At 41.2% G+C, this 17,250-nt stretch overlaps 1 protein-coding gene across 4 annotated transcripts in view; it reads right to left on the bottom strand.

The window, feature by feature from the left end:
• Positions 1-326: 326 nt before the first annotated feature.
• The window catches only part of LOC103365438 (focal adhesion kinase 1-like), a 68,889-nt gene continuing 51,965 nt past the window's right edge, over positions 327-17,250 (bottom strand). For all 4 annotated transcript variants that reach the window (XM_008292871.1, XM_008292872.1, XM_008292868.1 and 1 more), the window contains 15 exons: positions 16,470-16,585; positions 15,733-15,833; positions 15,225-15,314; positions 14,829-15,033; positions 14,050-14,161; positions 13,880-13,954; positions 11,833-11,940; positions 11,184-11,288; positions 6,394-6,456; positions 5,589-5,628; positions 5,128-5,231; positions 3,446-3,601; positions 3,265-3,345; positions 2,528-2,613; positions 327-1,799 (listed from right to left, as the gene is read on the bottom strand). In XM_008292871.1, the coding sequence (XP_008291093.1) occupies positions 1,673-1,799; positions 2,528-2,613; positions 3,265-3,345; positions 3,446-3,601; positions 5,128-5,231; positions 5,589-5,628; positions 6,394-6,456; positions 11,184-11,288; positions 11,833-11,940; positions 13,880-13,954; positions 14,050-14,161; positions 14,829-15,033; positions 15,225-15,314; positions 15,733-15,833; positions 16,470-16,585 (1,569 nt within the window). In that variant the 3' untranslated portion in view covers positions 327-1,672. The remainder of the gene's footprint in view (positions 1,800-2,527; positions 2,614-3,264; positions 3,346-3,445; positions 3,602-5,127; positions 5,232-5,588; positions 5,629-6,393; positions 6,457-11,183; positions 11,289-11,832; positions 11,941-13,879; positions 13,955-14,049; positions 14,162-14,828; positions 15,034-15,224; positions 15,315-15,732; positions 15,834-16,469; positions 16,586-17,250) is intronic.

Genomic DNA, 17,250 nt, shown 5'->3' with positions numbered 1-17,250 from the left:
AACAGCTTGTAATGCTTCTTAATAATAACAGTGTTTTATTTGCTTGGTTTAGCAACTGTACATGTGTCTCCTTCCTGAGAATAGCGCTCGCCTCAGGGGAGAGGGAACAGCGAGCGAATCAGAGAGGGAGGAGAGGAAGACAGAGCTGAAGGGAAGGACAGGGAACAGAGGCAGACCGGAAGAAAGAGAAGGGATAATAATAATAAAAAAAAAAAGGTATAAATAACTCCAGTGGAGGGAGGTAGAAAGACGAGGGGGAGGAAAACAGGACGATACTTTAAAACCTCATCAACAAGGCCGGAGTTAACTTTCAGTCGAGTCAGTTGTAAATTAGCTAGGTTGGTTTATATATTCTGAACTCCTGGATGGACTACACTGAAGGATGTAGAGGGTGCATCTGAAAGCTTGTTGTGTCTTGTTGAATGATGACAAATAACTCACAACCTGACAATACACAGCGCTTCGATATACACAGCAAGCAACAACCATTGTGGGTTTTTTAAAACATTTTTTTCAGGAAAATTTTACAAAAACAGCCAATAAACTGTTGCTTGTTATTTTGTTACCGACTTAAAGAATTTTGAATGAAATGTTCCTTTTTTTGTCAAAAACAACTCATGTAGCACAGGTATCAGCACCTCCGCTGTTAATTAAAAGCCACCCTCCCTCCACTCGTCAGCTCTTTGTCTCCTCCGCTCTCCCCCTTTGTTCATCCCTCTCCCTTATTCACTAACAATTCATGCCTCAGAAATGTGTTAAAAATAGAGCTTCTTTGTATATTTACTATGTAAGTTAACTTAAAAAGTGGCCTGTGGCAGTTTTTTTTTTTGTTTTTAAATTATTTTTTTTTCCCCATAAAAAGACATTTAGTTGGTTCTTCAAAATTCAGCTTTTACGCCATCTCTTGGTGCCTGAGATAAAGAGGTCTATAGAAAGGAGAGAAGAGATGAAGTTATGACATTAATGAGCTTCTGAACTTCTGCTCATACGAGAGAAAGACTGAAAATCTAACAGAGACATACTGCAAGAGTCAAGGCTGAAATAGTAATAATAATAATAATAATAATAATTAATGATATAAAAGCATGTTTAAACAACAACATTATGAAATCATCTTCATTATCTTCTCATGCTGGCTCTTCAGTTCCAGTTGTTGCGTCCTGCATATTGGAGAGTGTAAGCCGTGTGTTTCTGTGGCGAATTCCGATGCGTCCATTCACCAAAACACCTGCCAAGTCCTTCAGGTGAGCCTCCGAAACCTTTATTTGATTCACTTTCTTCAGAGATTAAAAACGGGTGATTTAAAAATTTAAAAAAAAAAGAAAGAAAGAAGGGGGGAGGATCTTTGAGAATGTGTGATGAGAGAAAGAGAGAGAGAAGAGCGTTTCTCTGGATACAAAAGCCAACAATGCAAATTAAGTACAAAACAAGACAATATTGACCAAAACATGAGTGTTTCCAGAGAGAAAGGAAGTGGTGAATGTTTGAGGGAGGAGGAGAGGGGGGCTGATTGTTTCAGTCAGTCGTGTCTGCTGTCCGTCAGTTCACTGTTTTCACGTTTCCACCACAATGTCCATCCATCCATCTCTAATGAATTAGCCGAGCACACTCCGCCGTCTTCGTCGTCCTGCTTTCGGATGTGCTTGCGGCAGAAACTCGACAGGATCCCGGGCTAATGCGGGCGGGTCTGGTTGATCATCTTGAGCCGCGACTGGTCGATGACGTCCAGCAGGTTCTTGGCGTCGACCGCGAGGGCGTGAGCTGCCATTAGCATCTGTTTCTTGTAGTCCTTTTGTAAACTGTCCAAAATGCAGAGAACAGTTATGATGTGACCACTGACCACAAAAAAAAAAATACCGTAAATTCCGGACTATAAGCCACTACTCTTTTCACACGCTTTGAATACTGCGGCTTAGACAGTGATGTGGCTAATTTATTGATTTTTATGATTTTTACAAATTTGCCTCGAGATGAAAGTGACATCAAGAGCAAAAGAGAGACTGAGGAAGTGTGTGACGAAGTAATTCCGACACTGAAGAAGACGACTTTAGTGGTTTTAGTGTGCAGGAGGAAGATGAAGATAGCGATCAATGACTTTTCCTGGTAGGCTGCTGTTACAGGCACTGTTCAGAAAAAAGCATTTACGGTACGTATTTGATTAAAAGTTTAAAAAATTGTTCTCATGTTACAACGTGGACACCTGCGGCTTATAGACAAGTGCGGCCTGTATATGTACAAAACTTGTTTTCCTTTTTTAAAGATATTTTTTGGCCTTTATTAGATAGGACAGAGAGAGGGACAAGAAAGTATGGGGGGTAGAATGGGGGAAGGACCTGCAGCAAAGGATCATGAGCGGGACTCGAACCCACGACCGCCCCTGTACATGGGACGCCAGCTCAACCAGTTGAGCTATGGGGCGCCTCAACTTGTTTTCTTTTTAAAGTTCGTGAGTGCGGCTTATATTCAGGTGCTCAATAGTTCAGAAATTACGGTAACAGTCAAACAATTGCAATGTGTCTGTTCCCACCTTGTCATGACGTACTGCTGCGCCAGTTTCATCTTCGCTATCAACTCTGCCAGATCTGAATTCAGCAGCTTCTGGGCCATTTCAATCTGTGAGAAGAGAAACGAAATGTCATATGAGAAATAAGAATTTCAAGAAGAAGAATATATAAAATATTAGCGGCAGTTTCTGGCGAACTTTATTCAACACATGATACAAACAGCTGTAAAAAGAGTAACCAAAGGGCTGCGTACTGAAGGTGCACGGATACACGTTTTCAATTATTGGCCTCATTCTGTCTCATCTGAGGACTGTTTGGAAATATTTGTCACATTAATCTGACCCTTTGTTGTATCTGCTTGGGTGGGAGACGACACACTTTCATCATTTTTATTGGTTTACGTTGTGTGATCTCATGTAAGAAGAGCTTCAACCTGAGCAGAGGCCTGATTAGACTGAATAACAAACACCAGTGTGAGTGTGTGAATTTATCATTTAAGAACAGATTCAGCATCTGTTTTTTGTTATTCATACCCGTGCTGTGTGTCATGTGACGTCTTAAAATGTCATTAGTGAGCAAGAACTACAGAGCTGCTCTTCATTTCTTACATAATTTAAATATTTCTCCTCTTGTGGTTACATTTTGTGACCAATAGTTTGGATATTTTTTGTACCTTTTAGGATTTTTAAAGGGATTTTCCTCCGAGTTACCCTCAGGTACACGGAAGTAGTTTTGTTACTGCATGTGTGTGTGTGTTTACCTCTCTGTGTGTGCTGGCTGGCAGCACAGGAATCGTCTCGTCCACTGTTGCCAGTAGAGTCCTCAGAGCCAGACCCACCTCCTGCAAAACAAACACATTCACGTTTTCTTCATGCCGATAACGCCTCGATACTGACAAGGTCCTCAACGTTGATCTCATTTATTTTGAACGTGAATCCTACCTTGACCATGGGGACGTACTCCTCCGGTGCTGCAGGCTGAATCCTATTGGACATCTCGATCACAGCTTTAACCAATCCCGTCACATTCTCATACACTTTGTCGTTAGAGCGATCCAAGTTGGCGGTGGGCGGCGGGCTGATCTCCTGAGGCTGCAACTGCACCAACGGACCAGAGTCAGACAAACAAACAGCGACTGTGTTCACTTTCGTATTTGTAGAACTTTCTCGTCCACAGCTCTTTCACCTGCTGTGGTCAGGGTAAGTGACTCCAAGACCCAACACTAGGTGGCAGTATTTGCAAACACAAAAAACTAGAGGCACGGGGTGAGCGACAGGATTTCCAACTACACGGGGAAAATATTTCTATCCGCATGCGTTGGTCGCTACACACTAGATATCTTGACTTTTCTACAGCGAGTGAGGAATGTGTGGTTAGTACTGAGTGAAGATCAGCCTGCGTTAAGTGATTTTTTAACTCTACTCTGAAGCTCCTGACTGTTTGAGAAAGTCAATTTTACAAGCAAAAACACAGATTTGCAGCTTTAACGAGTTTTCCTTTAGTATTCCTGCTCCTATTGGTAAAATAAAAACACTTAAATTAATGTTTTTAAAGCTAGTGATAGGTGGTGTGGTGCAGCATTTAATGTGTAGACACAATCAGAACAAGGCTGGAGTGGTTTGTAAGAAAGATTATTGAGAAAACACATCAGCATTCAGCTTAATTTAGATGAAAAACACCCCAAATACTAGTTTGTAAATAAGAATTTTAAAGAATTTTTCTGTAACGCTCGTATACAAATATTATTTCAACAGCGAAACAAACTTTGGGTGGATGTTTATTCTGCACCAAACCCATAATCAGTGATTGATTTGATTAACTTCTACCTAAAGATGCATGATCAGACACATTGATCCGTTTACTACGATTCTACTGATCTTTGCTACAACATTTATGACATTAGCAGTTTTTCTTCACCAGAAAAAACACATTTAACTGCACAAACTTTACTAATGTCAGCCAGAGGTGTAGAAGCATGTGACTAGTGGCACTTTGAAAGGGAACTGGTGGATTAATGCAAAAACAAAAAAAGTGTCTCCGGTGAAGAAAAACGACTAAAATTCAAACTGCTAGATGGAAGTGATGGGAACTACTAGCTAACTAACACTACCATGATAACAGACACACACAGATCAGCTTACCCTCCACGGCTATGGGGAGGATTGGGGGGGGAGAGGAGAGGGAGTTGTGGTTGGGTGGATGGATGGGGGGTTTGAAAGGGAGAATGGTTGAAGGAGAGTGCGCAGGTTGTGAAAAGAGGAGACAGTGATGGATTGATAGATATGTCACAGTAATAAGTCAGAGCAGGAGGGTGGCAAAAAGGCAGAAGGGTTTTAAAGAGGTGATGGAGGGATGTTAGTGACAGAGGAGGGGGGAGGGAGTAAAAAGGGAGAGAAGAGGGACAGTACATTAGGGCAAAGCCAACCACAAGCAAAGCATGACATAGCACCGCATGCGACCCATCAAATCAAAAACTATCTGACCGGAACCAGCGTGCAAATTAATGCAGTAAAATACAGAACAGCCGGAGGTTCATTAAACCAAAGGAAAGACAGTTTGTTCACAGGAATAATCAGCTACACTTGATTCATTTTTCTGTTTGTGTGTGAATGCGTGTGTTCACCTTGACCCCCTCGTTGTAGCTGTCTACAGGGCACAGGTTGGCCAGGTTGGCCAGGTGGCCAGGAGCTCCAGGACGGGGCGGCTTCTTAGGAGGAGCCACATGTTCTGGAAAAAAGAGGCATGCTGGTATCATTGTTTTACCCAAGGAGGATGCAGCAGCGTAAAGCACACAACGAAGCTCCATCTACTACATGTAAGAGTGAAATACTGCACATTTTTACAGCTAGTTAGTCTAAGAAAATTAGATTAAACTACACTGTAGTACACAAAAAGCAGCTCCATCTTCACCTGCTAGAACTGCTCATATGTTAACAATAACCAAACATTGCATCCATTTTTATACTTTCTATTTTCTAACTGAAGCTCAATGTGTTCCTCTTTAAGTAAAGTGTTGAAGGCAGCACTTCCACCCTTTACTGAGTGTTTCTACAGTGAATTTAAAGTGTGTCAGCTTCCTCTCACCTGGTTTCCCTACAGGCTGGTAGATATGTTGGCTCCCACCCTGTGCAGAGATAAACACGCATACAAAAGGTAAATACCAGCATTTGTGAGAGACTTTCAGTTGTACTTTCTCTTTAAACGCTCATCCAAAGCGGTGCAGTTTTTCAATAGGGGACCAGACCTACACCAAAAGTAAAAGCGATACTGACTTGACAAGATAAATGTAAGACAATATGTTCACAGCAGCTATTGCCGACTGCCACTTCTTGCCATCAATGTCACCGTTCTGCTCCAAATTACAGCTGCTGAAATACGATCATGCTAAAGCTGAGATTTTGCCTGAGCTTCAGGATATTATAACCCTCGTTTACAGTAAATGTGCAGAGCGTCTGGGTTTAAAGTTCCCATGAGTCCTCTGTGGTCAAGTGGTTGGTATGTAGGCAGTGCCCTTCATGGCACACAGACAGAAATACTTCTTCTTCCAGTGTCTGCATTTCCTCTCTCTGTGTTTGTCTGTCAGTCAGACTGAATGCCTCCCTCTGGGTCCCCATTTCTTTTTTTTTCAGTCTTGCTCCACTTTTGCTATAATCTCTGCTACCTCTCCATTACGTTCTCTCTGTCTCGGCTCTGCCAGCATTTTTCTAACTATACTTAACCTCTGTTTGACCTGAGCATTCCTCCATCCATCAATATCCGACTTGAAGTCAGTCCAGCTTTGTTGCAGCTCAACAGAACGACGAGTGGATCTACTTTAAATCAAAGTAGCGACCTAATGTTCACATGCACATACATATAGATATATATACACAAATACAGAGTGACTGACCGGTGCTTGTAGCGTGCCGTCCTCTCTGTCGATGCTTCCTCTGCTGTTTCTGGACTCTGTTTTCTGTAGGGGGGAAATTGAAAGTAAGAAATGTAATATAAAAACTAAAACTAAGCATGCATTTGGAGGAAATTCAACAGAAATATGTGCACATTTTTCCAGGTACATTACACCAATTAAAGAAAAGAAAAATAAATAGAGTGAGTATTCAGAAAGAGACTCAAAATACGAAAACCAAGCATATTCAGTGAACCAGTCACCTGCAAGATAGAGAACCTGCAGATTTGGTGGATTTAAATTCACCCTGTAAATACCACCTGCAGTAGTTTATCATCGTACCTGTCTCCTCTTAACAAAGAAAACCACAAATACAGTCCTGCTCACACACAGTTAATTCCACTAATGAATCGTCCGTTAACAGTAATTTCACAGATTTTCCCCCCACATCTGCACTCCTAAAACCAAGCACAAGTCCAGCTCTCTCCCTCTCTCTCTCTGTTTCAGTACCGTTTTGGTGAAGCACGCCTTGAAGAGATGCATCCTGGGAGAATAGCTGCTAAAGAAGACGGGAGGAGGAATGCAGAGAGAGGAGGCCATCGAAAGAAGGGCAGAGATAGGGACCGAGGGTATAACAGAGAGAGGGATGGAAAAGCTTAAGACATGAAGACAGAAGCAGATTTTTTCAAAAAGTTGGTAGATGGAGCAAAGATATGCAGAGAGAAAGAGAGAAAAAGTGAGTCAGAGGAGAATGGAGGGGGAGGAAAAGACAGGCTGAGAAAGAGAGAAAGTTTTTCCAGAGCAGGAAAAGCTCCTCTGAGCCACAGAGACAAAATCCTGGAGAGAAAAGATCCAACCGCCTCACTCTTCCCTCAGCTTCTCCTCTTCAGTCTGCTCCTCCCTCCCACTCTTTCCATCTCCCTGCATCTCCCTCGCTTTCTCCCTCTCTCCGATGGGTGACTCCTCGCTCGTTCCTCCCTCTCCACCGCTCTTGCCAATCCCACTTCCTTTCTCCCTCCCTCTGTCCTCTGCTCTTACTTTCCTCGTCTCTCATTGCTTTTCTCTTTTCTTCCCGTTGATCCTGCGTTCATTAATCACAGAGTTCACTTGCCTTTTTCACCGGCAGGAATTCACTCTTTCATTACTTCTGCCATATAATATTCCAGCACACGTTCTCTATTACTTAAGCTCCACTTTGCTTAATCCATCCTTCATTTGTCTCCAGGCTGAAAACACCACTTGTCTCTTTCAACAGATCCGACAGCGGCTTTTAACTTGATTCAGAACGGGGCTCACATAGTGCACAATAAATGCTGTTTATCACTCAGGTCCAATAATACTTTAGACCAGAGCCTGAACTTATGGCACGTCCAAAAAAAATTATTAAAAGCAACCGTAGGAGTGAGCACATTTGCAACCACGTGTAGGAGTAGCTTTAGAACAACTCTCAAGTCCTCACATCATCCATCACATGTATTCTGAGGAGGAACAGCTAATCAGAGGATTAAACCTACTTCTACCCCACTGGTGATTCTCTTAAATCCTACAAGAAATGCTGTTCTGCACAACCATGATGTAAGTGAAAATTCTAAATAAATTTAATTTCATTTAACATTTAGTGTCTCCAGTAGTTAATAACATACAATTAACAAGTCGATATATTAACAGACAGATAACAGCTCGTAGAAAAGCAGCTCGATTTTCATGATCAGCGTGATAAATATGAACCCTGAACTTGTGTCTGAAGTAACTTGATAACTTCTGGGTTTTAATATAGAAACATGTCATATTTATGCAACTATCCATCCATCCATCCATCATCTATACACCGCTTAATCCTCACTAGGGTCATGGGGGGCTGGAGTCTATCCCAGCTGACTCAGGGTGAAGGCAGGTTCACCTGGACAGGTCACCAGTCTATCACAGGGCTTAGAGACAGACAACCAAGCACACTCACATTCACACCTACGGACAATTTAGAATCACCAATTAATCTCAACATGTTTTTGGACTGTGTGGGAGGAAGCCGGAGAACCCGGAGAGAACCCACGCTGCATGGGGAGAACTGGTGCTAACCACCGAGCCACCTTGCAGCTCTGGTGAAATAATATATATTATATATTTGAAGAGTTCATTTGCAAAAACAGATAACTCCATCTTCACAAACCTTCAGAAAACCCACTTTTCCATCGTCTACCTGAGACAACATCAATCAAACTATTTTTGTCATTTCTACTGAGTCAAATCCACTCAACTTCAGTTTGATTGATATTATCTCAAGCAAACAACATAAAAATAAGTTTTCTGAAAATCTACAAAAATGGAGTTCTGTTTTTGCAAATGAACTCTTCATTTCTATACATTATATTTCACTAGTTCCTATATTTAGATAGTTAGCATGTGCTAAATTGACCATCCCTCTTCCCCCTCCTCCATCCTCCTCCCTTTATCTGTACATGCTGGAATAGTGACGTGTGGATCAGTCCGAGCCACTTAGTTTGTTTCCCATTTAGATTTTTTCTTCAGTGCACATACAGAGTAGACAGCTAGCGTACTGTAATGAGTTAATCACTTTGTTAAATCAGTCAGGTACATTTGTGTGTTGTATAACTTTGTAAGGCCTTAAGCTCAATATTTAGTTTAATTTCAAAATTTAGTTAAACTTATTTCTCTTGTTTTAAATGTGCTTCACAAAAACTGTATTGGATTAGAACCACATACTTTGCCTTTAAGACGCAAGAAATCCAGACTTTTCAAAACCTCTAGGCCATGTACGGTAGAATCAGTCTATGCAACAACAAAAGCAATTGGTAATACTGTTAGTGACACTGTACGAGACATTTTTAGGAGTGGACGGTGGCCTACAATCTACAGCTACATAGCCACGCTGCTTTCAAAAATAAAGCACTATCTTTTTATTTTTGTGGCTTAACTGATGGTGAACTAACTGTAGTTCACTCTATGGCTCCATCCTTCAGCTGCTTGAGCTGCAGAATCAGTAGATTAGACCGAGATCTGCTTTTGAATTCACCACAGAGTTTGCAGTTTGTTTGAACTGACTTGCAATCTTAAAATAGTAGGACATCACTAGAAGTGAAAGAGTCCAATGGGCAGTAGACCTTCTTTGTTGTTTCACATGTCAAGAATTTGGTTATTAACTAATGTGAGAACTCCGCTTTTTCAGTTGTCCATTTCTACAGAGGATTGAGATCAGGCTCATCAAACTGCTGGGTCTTAATAGGTTTCTGCAGGTGGGTGCATCAAGAGAAAAACAAAGCCTCAGATGAAAAAAAATGTACATCCTGCCAAATAAGATATCAGCAATTCAGTCTGCCAGGTCTCCCCAGAGAGATTTCCTGTTCTGTGAAGCAATAAATGTGCACTTCAAACACTGCAAGCTGACCAGAGATATCTGTAAGAAGGCTGATAGATAAAGAGAGGGGACATCACTCCCCAGCACTCATCACTCACAAGTGTTTTTCTTGCTCTCTTTCTGTCTTTCAGCTCTTCTGTATTTGGCTAAAAAATGAAAACAGCCCATCAAGTCAACAGAAAAAAAAAAAAAAAGACTTGAGGAGAGAGGAAAAACAGACTTGTTTTGCAAAAGCAGTGTTTTGGCTCCTTTTGGGGATGTTTCAGTGTCTTATGAGGTAAATCAAGCACGCACAACTGAACCGGTTCAAAGATCTGAAAGAGATACTCTGGAATTCATCCGGCGAGAATCAAACACAGAAAAAGGTTTTTACCAAAATGAAGCAACGCATTGGTGATGAACTTGTTCAGATGATTTTAACAGTTTTATTTTGTTTTCAGTCCGTTTTACGCCACAGTTTTAGCCATAATGACAGAAAACTTGGATGACCATAGCATTCTGACCACAGTTTTGGATAAGAAGCCACTTCGCCTTCTTGAACCTCCTTGAAGGACAATCATATAAACACATCTTCTCTCATTTGCTACCGCATTCTCCACAGTGCACACGTGCTGAACTCACACATGGAAGTAACTCGGCATGTGCTAACACACAGACGGGGTTAACTGGCAGGTTGCAGGCAGCAGACCCCTGAACAATGAGCTAGTTAATCCAACAGCCTGTGTGGACATTCATTTACACTCAGATGTGCATCGAAAATTATTTAGGTTCCGTAAATCCCAGACAATTGAGTGCACCTGAATATAAGCCTCACTCAGTAACTTTAAAAAGAAAACATGCTTTGTACATATACAGGCCGCACTTGTCTATAAGCTGCAAGTGTCCACGTTGTAACATGAGATATTTACACAGAAAGATTTTTTAAAATTTTAATTAAATACGTACCAGTAACACACAAATAAATGCTTTTTGTCCGAACAGTGCCTGTAACACGGCTGGTTAAAAAACATAAACACTACAGTAACCTATCAAATCATTGATCGCTATCTTCATCTTCCTCCTGCACACTAAAAGTAAATTAGCCGCATCATTGTTTAAGTTGCAGTGTTCAAAGCGTGTGAAAAAAATAGCAGCTTATAGTCTGGAATTTACGGTAAATTCTGTAAAGTTTGTTTGATAAGTTTTAGGGGACTGGCATTACTTATCCTGGCATATGTTTTTAGGTCACCTACATCTCTGCAATGGAAGTCGCAGGCACAAAGTGTTATGATGACCCATGATAAGAATAACCAGCCTGAAAAATAACCTTTACGGATTGATACTAGAGGAGGAGATTTGCTCATAACATGTCAAACTGAAAAGTGAAGTAGCTCATATATATATAAATAAATCTGTGTGTATGTGTGTGTATTTAAATTACCATGAAGATCTCCTCCTGCTCCAGCCACCGCTGGTCATCCTCCATCTGTTGCTGCTGCATCATCAGCCTCTCCTCCATCTGCGCCTGGCCTACACATCCACCCTCCTGGAGAAAACACAAACATTTAAACTTTTTCATTTAGTAAGTCATTAACAAGCAGCAGCGTCTTGATTTAATGACAAACGACTGCTCAGACTGTACCATTATGACAGAGCGTGATCTGAAATACACAGGCTAGTAAAAATGTTTGCACGTTTCCTGACTGCTGTTACCCGATTCCTCCTGCAAGGAGCACTCTGTGGTCTGCTTAAAAAAACAACTTCACCGTGAGGCTGGAGCGTAGGCCCCTCACTACAGTGAAGCAACCTGCTAAGTTTAATCCAAACAAAATGTAAACTACAAAAACATGTTTTATGGTTTATCTGCCAATTGAATTGAACATGTATTTAGGTACTAAACATTCGCTTCAGTCATGTGTTTTCAGTGCATAATGGAGCTGTGGTATCAGGATTTGAGGTGAAAGCTCAACAATAACTCAAGCAATGAACAGCGTCTGACTCAAGATGTCACCAAAAACACGACGGCCTCTGAGAAAACATGACATATGTCCTTTCAACGGGTGTTCCCTGTCAAACGTGTCTGTGTGTACCTCCATGTTTGGGCTCCACAGTGCAGTATGTTCAGGCCTGTGCGGATTCCAGGAATCAGTCGGGGGGTAGCTGCCTCCTATGCCTCCTACACCACCATGGGCTGAAGGCTGGAGGTGGACAGATTGAGAGAGAGGCAGACAGACAGAGAGAAGAACAAAAATGATTACTGACGTAAAAAGGTAAGAGTGTGAAGTCTCAATTCTGCTGCGCACTTTGTGTTCTTGGCACTTGGAGAGCTCAGCACAAAGCCAATTGGCTCTGAATGACTGGAAGATTGTATCAGCTGTCATCAGTTGACAACACAGGAGTAAAAAAAAAAATGTCAACAGAAAGCAATAAACTGATAAAATGAGAAAATGTTAAATGAAAAACATACTATACACGAGGAAGCAAACCGTAAAATCCTCAACACTTTTCAATAACTGATGTGCAGTTTATCAAGCAGCACATTTGCAGCAACTTATAAGCTGCACAATAAACAACATATTTAGCTTATTAGGATATAGAAAAGAACCAGAATAGATCCAATCGTTCACCTTCCTTTTCCGTATTACTGAAAAAACTGCAGATTTTCCGAAAGTCTCAAAATCATTGGACATATTTATCAACCGGGGCTGCTTTTATAAATGTCCTAATGAAGAAAAATGTTGGCAAAAAAAGTACTCTGGAGTTGGCAATAAGCACACATCTCAAATATGCACAAAGACGGAGACTACCAGTGAGAGAATCCTACTGAGTAATCAGGGGATAATTGTGAATAACGCTGCTCATCCAAATATATAAAACACCGATAATAAAAAGAGGCCCTTTAAAACCCATTTGGGTGTGCAACACATTCCAGGATATGCAGATGAGTTACGATATGAAGTGGGACTTAAACAGCAGCTAGAATTATACACTCTTCATAAGGAGGAGGGAGAGAGCAGCTCATTGCCATAAGAGTTAAAGAGCGGCTTTGATTTGTGTGTCTGCGCGAGTGTGTGTGTGTGTGCGTGAGCGAGTGGCTTTTAGCGCTACAGGAAATGCCTGCTGTCTGCTCGGTTTATGAGGAGAGGAATAACTGCGCTCAAAGTCGCTCTCATTTTCTTCGCCTTCACATTTCTCTCTCTGACTTTGACACATGCAGCGCACGCTCGGTGTCTGCCTGACAGTCTGAGTTAACCCAGACTCGACACCGAGTTTCTCTTAGTTTGGTCTTTATTTTAAACGCAGCGTTCGACCTGGGACTCTCAGAAACCGACATTATTTCAATGGTTAAAAAGGATGATTTATAGAAGCTGACAGGAGAATTTTCCAGTGTGTAATTTATGGGTTTGTTTTTAAAATTTGCGATTAAATGAACATTTTTCTCCAGTTTTTCCAGACCGTAGCTTCCTTTACTGGACTTGTGGAGCTATGTCAGGTTTTGTTTGATGCTGACTGCCCTTCCACTGTGCCTCGACCAAAGATTTGTTTTGGCAACAAGAAGGTTTTGTTGTTGTATCCAAATTTTAGATGGCAAGAGAAATATGTAGCTGCATATACTATGTACAGAATATGTACACAACAAGATCTATTTTTTTCTGCAAACTCTCCAAATCCCTGAAACTAACACATTTTCTATCAATGTTTTTACAAACCACAATATAAAATATAGTGCATTTTGTAGATTAATTTCCTTTCCAAATGATTAATTATTTAAAATCCTAATTCCGAACATTACCATAAATTCAACAAGGAATTTTACAGTTTATGTTTATTTGAATTTCAACCCACAACACAACATTAAGCAGGAAAAACAGTGACTTTTCTTAAATATTAGGTGGCCTAACAGTGGTTTCTCTATTAAAGAACTGTGAATAGATGAATGTTTGGTCTTAAACACTCTAAAACTGCTTTCTGTATTCCTCCATCTTTCTCTGCATCACTGCACAATACAGCCGTTTACCACCTACAACCTCAGAGAGTCACATTAAAACAATAGCTCTGGCCAATATGAATGAGAAAGAACAGTGAAGCTCAGTTTCCTCACTGCTAAAGATGTGTGTGAGTGTGTGTGTAGTTTACCGGGAAGTGGTTGTGTTGCGGGCTGGAGAAGAAGCCTTCACTGGAGCGAGGGCTGGGGTAACCAGGTCTACTGGGCTGCAAACACAGAGATAAGGAAGGTTTCGTACTGAAATAATAGTGACGAAGCAACAAAAAAAGCTTCTCGATCATGAACAGTTCTTGATTCGTACTTTGGGCGGTGCTTCATCAGAACCTCCAGAGTCCCAGGAAACAGTGACCTGCCTCCTCATCTCCATTCGAAGCCTCTCCTCCTGCTGAAGCTTCTCCTCCTCCAGTATGGTGCTGCAGAAATCACAATATAACGTTGGCAGACGGACATTTATTTCACAGGTGGAGCGCATTTTCATCTTGACGGAAGGGCAAATGTTAGCAGGAAAACTCCTCCAAACGTGTTTTTCAGCACAGAATAAGAGACGCGATGACAGATATTCATTAATCTTTAGGAAAGGGAGGAATGCAATGGAAAACACGACTGGGAATAATTGAGATAAAAGCTAACTAGATAACTCTGTTGACAGTAGTGATACCAAACTATCATGTCTAAGGCTGGATAGCTGTAATCATAAAACTCTTAATATATGTAAATCACTGTGTAAAGCAAAGTATTAAAGTGCTCATTTTGTTTACTGCCACTTTAATCCATATTGGCTTTGAATCTTTAGTTTTTTTTAATCACCACCATTGCGCAGTTAATTCAATTATCGGATAATTACTACAATAAATAAACTGGAATATGAATGCTTACTTGATATACTGCTGTGTAAAAAACATTACACAAAGCAACTTTAAATGCAGAAAAACGTTCACTAAGCACTGAACTCACTGGTATGAAATTACTATAGTATGTGTCTAACTGGTTGTACTAGTAATTAATATTTAACGTATGAAACAACACTTCTTTATACTTCTTCTTCTTCCTCTTGTTAGTTTTTTTTTTTATTTTTTTTACCTGAGTTGTGTTTTCAGCTCAGTGAATCTCGGCCTCTTGCTGGGATCATACGACCAGCATTTGGTCATCAGACTGTAGAGGGTGGGCGGACACTGGGGGGGCATCGCCAGCCGCTCGCCGTTCTCTATCCTGCCGATCACGTCGTTGTTCTTCACCCCTTGGAAGGGCTTGATGCCGTACATCAAGATCTCCCACATGCACACACCTGCAGAGAAAGATGCAGATGGGCAGTGCTGTTAAAGAAAGACCGATGGACACAAACACCACCTACAAAACCAAGTCACAGCAACATATAGTGCATATAGACACACTTGAAAGAGATGGTTAAAGAGAATTAGCAGCTCCAGCAACAGTAAAGTCACAATTCTCGTACAACAAGGCATCACCGTTACTCACCAAACATCCAGACGTCACTGGCAGATGTGAATCTCCTGAAGTTGATTGATTCAGGAGCCATCCATTTAATGGGAAGTTTACCTTTAGAGGCTGAGACACAAACATGCAAATGAGCTGCAGAGTTCAGACGACCAATAAGGACTATTTTCATATCTACAATACATTCAGCTGTTGGGTTGCTGGTAAACTGAAAGCAGAAGGCGCTGATTTGGTAACATGCTGAATAATAGGTGACTGATCTAACCTGAAGTCACCAGTAGATGGTGGTAAAGTATTGGCAACTAGAAAACATGGTTATAAGTGCAGTTACTCTAACTGGGAACACTGATTGATCTCAGGTCAACATTACTCACTACATTGTTTTCTATGAAGAGCAGGAAAACAAACAGAGTTCATTGTGGAAGTTTAGGTCACTGAAAACTGCTTCAGATACATTTAAAATTTGACTGAATGAATGTTCTGCATCATATCAAAGCTGTGGACTGTGTGTGTTCAGACGTTTCATTACCTTTGTAGTAAGAGCTGTCCTCCATGTATCGCGACAGACCAAAGTCCCCGAGCATCACACAGTCAACTGAAGACACCAACACATTACGTGCTGCTATATCCCTATAAAACAAAAATGTACCGTTTGTTAAATTTATATTTTTTACCAACTAAATATCTGTTAAAGAGCATGTCGAGTATACTGTGGCTGTGTCAGACCATTCTGTATTTGCTATAAGATGTGTGTTTCTCTCTTTCTGTGATCAAATTTGAGAGTCTGAACTGCAAAAGTTAAATTTATGTATCACCATAAAACGGGATGAAAAACGTGCAGCGCATCAACATCATTTTGTTTTGTTTTTACAGGACTCACAAAGCAATGCGTCACCTTTGACACGTGTGAGTATTAGTTATATAACACCACACCTGTCAGCGATGACGCAAAATGGTGATGATTCATAAGTGTCTACAATCTCAAATTCCCACTCACTGTTGAGTAACTGCTGTCTATTTCCGTGAAGGAGTGTATGAGGAAGGCATTTTAGTGCATGCTGTCATAAAAAGCAACATAACATGATTCTCCTTATTATATCAAAAACCAAAACTCTTGTAGCTGTCCAGGTTAAATAGTTAGACATGTCTTTTTAATCAGTATACTTCTATCACAACAATAATAATATAAATCTGATAAATGCAAAACCATAATCTGATCCCAAACAAGTGATTTAACCTTATCAGTTTGAGTGTGTGCATGTTTACCTGTGTACAAAGCGTTTGCTCTCCAGATAGGCCAGCGCTGTACTGAGCTGGTAGGCAAACAGAATGAGCGTGGCCAAGTCGAGACTGTACTTCCTCACCTGAAGGAACGAACGGAGCTACAAGAGGAGAGAAAGATGGACAAAAAGGCAGGAGGTGGATGACAGAGGTACAGTTGTGCATAGTGTATATACTGTGATGGTAGTATGAGGTGTGTCAGAAAGGATCCAGGACTGGTGATGTATTTTAAACCCAAACTACGAACTAGGAGTTTTCCTCTTCAGATGATCAACCAGCTCGTCTACAAAGAGATCCTGCGGCGTTTGCTTCGTTCAGACAAGAGACGAGAGTTGTGGCAGGATGAGTCGTGGCTGCTTCACCATAACAATGCGCCTGCTCACAACGCCCTGAGCATCCCACAGTTCCTGGCTGAGAAGAACATCACCGTGCTGGAGCAACCTCCCTACTCACCCCACCTGGCTGCATGGGATTTTTTTCCTCTTCCCCAAGCTCAAGGGGGTCATCAAGGGGACCCGTTTTGAAGACGTGGATGACATCAAGATGGCTGTGACGACGGAGCTGCGGAGGATCCTGGAAGAATCCTTCCAGGAGTGCATGGCGGCGTGAAGAGAAGGCTGGGGAAGTGTGTTAGACTCCAGGGGAATTACTTTGAAGGGGAAAACTTGTAGTTTGTAGTTTGGATTTTAAATACATCTTCTGTGACACCAGTCCTGGAACTTTTCTGACACACCTCGTATAAGCACTTTACAGACATGGGATATGG

This window comes from Stegastes partitus, unplaced genomic scaffold (genome assembly GCF_000690725.1).
Source record: "Stegastes partitus isolate 25-593 unplaced genomic scaffold, Stegastes_partitus-1.0.2 Scaffold840, whole genome shotgun sequence".
Taxonomy (NCBI): domain Eukaryota; kingdom Metazoa; phylum Chordata; class Actinopteri; family Pomacentridae; genus Stegastes; species Stegastes partitus.
Note: the sequence above shows the minus strand (reverse complement) of the source record. Positions and strands in the feature narration are given on the sequence as shown.